This window comes from Pygoscelis adeliae, unplaced genomic scaffold, assembly GCF_000699105.1.
Source record: "Pygoscelis adeliae isolate BGI_AS28 unplaced genomic scaffold, ASM69910v1 Scaffold34, whole genome shotgun sequence".
In the NCBI taxonomy this organism is placed as follows: domain Eukaryota; kingdom Metazoa; phylum Chordata; class Aves; order Sphenisciformes; family Spheniscidae; genus Pygoscelis; species Pygoscelis adeliae.
The window spans coordinates 4,516,192-4,522,215 of record NW_008824658.1 but is presented as its reverse complement, the minus strand read 5'-3'; the positions used below and the strand labels follow the sequence as shown (position 1 = coordinate 4,522,215).

The 6,024-nt window shown below is 45.2% G+C and overlaps 1 protein-coding gene across 1 annotated transcript in view; it reads left to right on the top strand.

The window, feature by feature from the left end:
- The window catches only part of TGFBI (transforming growth factor, beta-induced, 68kDa), an 18,345-nt gene that overhangs the window by 9,411 nt on the left and 2,910 nt on the right, over nucleotides 1-6,024 (top strand). The window contains exons 5-12 of the mRNA XM_009322769.1: nucleotides 1-140; nucleotides 832-973; nucleotides 1,572-1,784; nucleotides 1,934-2,071; nucleotides 2,311-2,456; nucleotides 2,622-2,758; nucleotides 3,288-3,418; nucleotides 5,361-5,485. The exon at nucleotides 1-140 is cut by the window's left edge and continues 5 nt beyond it. Of these exons, the coding sequence (XP_009321044.1) occupies nucleotides 1-140; nucleotides 832-973; nucleotides 1,572-1,784; nucleotides 1,934-2,071; nucleotides 2,311-2,456; nucleotides 2,622-2,758; nucleotides 3,288-3,418; nucleotides 5,361-5,485 (1,172 nt within the window). The remainder of the gene's footprint in view (nucleotides 141-831; nucleotides 974-1,571; nucleotides 1,785-1,933; nucleotides 2,072-2,310; nucleotides 2,457-2,621; nucleotides 2,759-3,287; nucleotides 3,419-5,360; nucleotides 5,486-6,024) is intronic.

Here is a 6,024-nt window from a genome sequence, read left to right as displayed (position 1 = left end):
CTGTGAACTGTGCCAGGCTGTTGAAAGCTGACCACCATGCCACCAACGGAGTGGTTCATGTCATCGACAAAGTCATCGCCACCACCACAAACAGTATTCAGCAGATCATTGAGACCGAGGAAAGCCTGGAAACTCTTCGGGTGAGTCCACCCGACGTCTGCTCCAGGGATCCTTAAAGATGGTCAGTCATCCCACTCCCAGTGAATTGTCATGAAGAGCTTGCCAGCGCGTAGGTGCTGTGACTCTAAAGCTGCTGATAAAATCCTTGTACCAATATAGCTTATTTTGCTTTAGGAAGAGAAGCGTTTGATATCAGCACAAGTAGGGTTTTATAAGAATAACTGTCACCCTGCTATTGCTGTCAGTAAAGAGATGTAGACTCAGTCTGTCTCCTCACTCTTCTATGGGAGTCTTAGCCTTAGGAGATATTACGTGTTCAGATTTGATGAGTACCAATTTATTTGCCGTGGTATTTGCCAAGTTAAGGACTAACTTAAAAAGCACAGGGGTTTTGCAGTTAGCCAGCTCTGGGTTCTGATCTGAATTATTCACTGGAACTGCTGTGACCCTTTCCAGGCATATCAGGGTATTCGAAATAGCTCTCAGTCTTGCCAAAAAGGACTCTTGTACTCAAATTTCTGGAGCGCATGGGGCCGGGTCAAATTTATAAAGGGACCAAAGTGCTGAAAGAAGCTATTCAGGACTTTTTGGAAGTCCTCTGAAATTATAAAAGCCTTAATAAGTCTGGGCCTTAGTGTGTGCCTGGACAAAGTTGCTGACCTTTGTATTCTGGCTGAATGTGTTTTACCCTCTCTCCTCATTTCTCTGAAGGCTGCTGTGGCTGCTTCTGACCTCAACAGCTTGCTGGAAAGCGAAGGCCAGTACACGCTCTTGGCTCCAACCAACGACGCCTTTGAGAAGATCCCACGAGAAACGCTGAACAGGATCCTGGGGGACCCAGAAGCCCTGAGGGGTAAGTGCTTGTTTACTGAGCCCGTTGAGAGACTGAAGAATATTTTTCAGTTCTTCTGAATTCCTTCTCAAGGACATCTGAATGGCTCCTTGATACACTCTGACAACAGCTGCAGTAAACACATTTGACAGACTCCAGCTTTTTAAACTGGCAGCCCGGACTTCTTTGGATGTAGATATGGTAGATGTGTTAGACATGGCAGAAAGAGTGGTATCCAGATATGGGGGAGGGAGCTGAAGCAGTCCCTTTTCCAGTTTTCTTTTAGCACTCCTGCACGTGGTGGTGATTCCTATCAATCCAGCAAGATGCAAGAAGACTAGTATTTAATCAACGTAACTTCCCCTGACAAATGAGTCAAATAACCACACGAAACCTTCTGAAGTTGACAAAGGTGTATAAAAATTACTTTTTAGGCACTTCATTTCACAGGCTACTGAATTAAAATCAGCACAATTTAAAATGACTGTGCATCTTTTGGAGTGGAGCCCCATACGGTACAGTACAGGAGGCCCTTGCCATTGAACAGGATCCCTAAAAGCTGCAATAATTTCATAGTCGATTTCTGCAGCTCACTAAGACACTTGCTTCTCTTTTACAGACCTGCTGCACCATCACATCCTGAAGTCAGCCATGTGTGCTGAGGCCATCATCGCTGGCCTGACGATGGAGACTCTGGAAGGAACCACCTTGGACGTGGGCTGCAGTGGGGAAGAGCTGACCCTCAATGGGAAGCCCATCATTGCCAACAAGGATGTCCTGGCAACCAACGGTGTTGTGCATTTTGTTAATGAGCTGCTGATCCCAGACTCAGGTACTGGTGCCTCTCTGCGTCTTTCTTTCTGTTGCCTTTCTTTTGTCTATTTTGCCAAGGAAATACTGGATTTAGAGGGTGTAGATATTTTGTAGTGATGGGTGGATTGCCTTTAACGCAAGGTTACTATGCGTTGCTTTTGTTTTCAGCTAAGACCCTGTTTGAGTTGGCACAAGAATCTGAAGTTTCCAAGTCTATGGACATTTTCAGACAAGCTGGTCTCAGTTCTCATCTAACTGGCAGTGAGCGAGTGACCCTCCTTGCCCCAGTGAATGAAGTGTTCAAAGGTAAGCCGGGGAGTAAATCCCTTTCTTCCATTAGTTTGGGCCACAGATCTGCTCCAGTCTTCAGCCACGTTTCAGTGCAAAAGCATGCAAACCCTCTCTCAAATGCCTCGGCTATAGGCAGTGGCATCTAGCTTTAAAATTAAAACCTGGTGCAGATAATGCTCTGTATTTGCACTTTTTTAGTGTCTCAGTGGTCATTTTAAGTGCATCACTCATTCTTTCCATACTTTTTGCTGCAGATGGACTCCCCGTTGTTGACAGCAACATGAAAAACTTGCTTCTGAACCACATTGTTAGAGACCAGCTCTCCTCTAAATATCTTTACCATGGTCAGAAACTACAGACTCTGGGTGACAAGGAACTGAGAGTTTTTGTGTACCGCAATGTAAGTTCCTGCAGTGCGCAGTGCTGTATATGGTCGAATGATGCTTGATGTCTGTAATGTTATGGCTATCATGTAAAAAGTGTAACTGAGCATTGTGGAAAGTATAAAAATCTCTTTCGAAGCATATGTTAATAATGTCTTTTTTTCCTGCAATTTTGTTTGCAGAACCTTTGCATTGAAAATGCCTGCATTGCTGCCCATGACAAGAGAGGAAGGTTTGGGACCCTATTCAGCGTGGACAAAATGTTGACTCCACCATCTGGCTCAGTGATGGATGTTCTCAAGGCAGACCATCGCTTCAGGTGACCTTTCTGCTCTTCCTAAGTGCTAGTTAGGAGCAGAAGAGCTGCCAAAGCAGCTTCTATTTATTATGGGCTGTAGTCATGACTATGTATATTGGTTTTTTTAACATAGAAAGAGCATCCAAAACCATGGTCTCATCCCTAAATTATAGGGAGTGAGAGTTCAAATAACCCTTCAATGAATTGTGAGCCAAGAGTGTGTGGTCCCCCTTAGTACAGTAAGAAGCTGGCTCCGAAGCCATCTCTGCCCATCGGAGCCACTGTGGACAGGCCTCTCGGTCTCCTCACTACCATTTGGTCCCCAAGGAGTCAGCATTCCCAGGTTGCTTTGCCATTTCTCAGATGTTCTGTTTGGACCTCACAGGCTCACTTCCTACCTAATCAACTTTTTGGTTAATTGATTTGCTGGACCCCAGCAGGATTTTGCAATTGTAACGTCACAGCTCTTTTTTTGAACACAACACGCAATTGCTCAAAGACCAACAGAAGTAGCTTATAGTGAAGCATTTTATATATATTTGTCTTGCAGTACGTTGGTGGCTGCAATCCAGTCTGCAGGTCTAACGGAAAACTTGAACAGGCCAGGTACCTTCACAGTGTTTGCCCCAACAAATGAAGCTTTCCGAGCCATGCCCCAAGGGGAACTGAACAAACTAATGGGTGAGCATTTTTAGAGCATTTCGATGAACAGCTGCTGTGTGTTATTGGCACGATACGGGGAGGAATGGCTAAGTTTCTCTGCCGTATCTCATTCTTTGACCCTGTCTGTTGGAAGCATGGGCTTCCTACACAACTGATTTGGATAAGCCCTATCCAGCAGAAAGCTGAGGATGCACGGAATGGCACTGAACTCTCGCACAAAGCATGGGCAAGGGTTTATACTTTCCTGGTGCTTGGAAGACATGTTGGTAGTGTGTGCTACAAACTTACTATGACTATAATTTGGCTGTGCTGGCTGGTGTAAGCAAGGTAACTCTAAGGTGTTTCTAGAGGAAGCGATGAGGTCTCTGCCTTTCTCAGGGATGAAAGAAGTGAGAATGTGGCTGTCAACCACAAAGGATCAGGGTGTCTAAAGTAAGTTTGGCAAATAGAAAACATGGTCCACATTCAGCCTCAAGTTACACTGGATGAAATTTAAGTAGTAAAAGGATGGAGCTGTTGCTCCATCTATGTGTACATGGACAAAGCAGGAAGTCCAGTCTGATCCTGAGAAGACAACAAATATTCCAGTCTAGCATAGATGAAGACCAATATCCTGAAAAGCACAGGCGTGCAGGCTGGGTGTGGAAAAAAGCATGGGAATGTTTAATAACGCTCTTCTGGATAAGCAGCACGATCTTTTATTTTGTTCATGTTGACAACCGGCTGTGGTTGGAAACAACGTCAGGTATTTGAGTGTGATGTCTTCTCGTCATTAAAGCCCAACCAAACATTGACATCATAATTTGGGAAGCATCTGCCCATGGTAGCTGGTTATCCTTTTAAGTGCAGGGATGAGGAACTGGTAATCTCAGACTGCACATCCAGTCTAATGCTTACTTAGTATATAAATACTTCAGAACTGTTTTGCAGCTATTCTAAACAGCTGCAGGAATGAAGTATCCCAGATGCGGACACTTCAGATGTTCTTTCTTCACGCAAATATTTAGCTTACACTCCTGATGGAGAAGTGAATCATGCTGGAGAGGACATGCAGTGTGAACTGTGGCCACCCTAGAAAAACCGTAACGGAAAAAAAGCTCACAGTGTATTCAGATACGAGTATTAAAAGAAAAAGTCCCCCTTGCTGAAGGAGCTGCTCTGGTTTTGTAAATGGAGGCCATCTTTGCACTAGCTGTTCCCCATTGCCTGTCTGTGTGTTTTATCAGTGCCACTGCATCCCCTAAAGGAGAAGATGGAGGAGGGCTGCTGGCCCATGCTGTGCACATCACTGCCTCTTCTGGAAAATAGATGGTGAGGGGGAAGCATCTTACCTTCCTCAGATCTGTTTCAAAGCATGGCTAGATGAGTAGAGACTCAGTGGGTTGGGCATCTGGCTCGAGCAATCTGCGAGCCAGTAGTGACCTTTCTCCTGCACTTTTCTCCTTCCTACCCAGGAAACCTACAGTTTCAGCCATGAAGGTTATTGCCAAGTGACACTGGCATTGGTGAAAGTATTGACATTTGCAAATACCCGAGTGCTCCATCTGCTTCCTTATTTCACAGAGGTCTCTTTTTTTTTTTTTTTCCCCCCTAGACTTCCTTTGGGAAGTGAAAGCAGCAACAGAAGCAGGTTCATGCTGTGCACAGTGAGAGAATGAGGGACTGAAAAAACAAGAGATAGGGATTTCATGTATAGGGCAGGATTGGTACGTAGCAAGGTGGGACATTGGGAGAGTGTCCTTCTGGACTCGCTGGGATCCTGACCTGTCCAGGCAGGAATGGCCTCGATGTCCTAACCAGCTCCATCCAAGGTCCTTCTGCCCAGTCTTTTCAATTTTACATTTTTTCCTTGCACTTTCAGGAAATTGTGGTATTTTCCATGTAATGTCATTCCAGCACATGAAGTACAGGAAGCAAGTGCTGATGCTGTTTTGCAAATGTAGATGTTTTCTTCCCCCAGGTAATGCCAAGGAGCTTGCCAACATCCTCAAGTTCCACGTGGCTGATGAGATCCTGGTGAGTGGCGCAGTCGGTGCCCTTGTGAGGCTGAAGTCCATGCAGGGAGATAAACTGGAAGTCAGCATGGTGAGTCACCTTGGATGGGGTTTTGCGGGGGTTTCAGCAGGGCTGTGGTCTGTGTTTAGCTGTCCATGTCGAGGACCAAAGTATGTCTGTGTGCATTTGGATGGTGTGGGAACCTCTTCTAAATGGGCACACAGTCCCAAGAAACAGTGTTTTCTGGGCTGTAGTGGAGGGACTGTTGCCATGTGTTCAATTCAACAAGCTGGCAGTCTTGAAACTTGATTTTCTTCAGCTTTCTCCCCAGAAGACCAATTGTAAATGATTTCCAGGAGCTGTTATAAATTTAACCCTGAGTCATGGGGGAAAAAGCATAAATAAATTAAATTAATAGCTTGTTCAGCTAATACATCTTTAGTGTAACAAATATGATCTCTGCATGGGCTCCCTTAACGCAGCAGGATTTATTTAGAATCATAGAATCACAGAATGGTTTGGGTTGGAAGGAACCTTAAAGATCATCTAGTTCCAACCCCCCTGCCACGGGCAGAGACACCTTCCACTAGACCAGGTTGCTCAGAGCCCCGTCCAACCTGGCCTTGAAC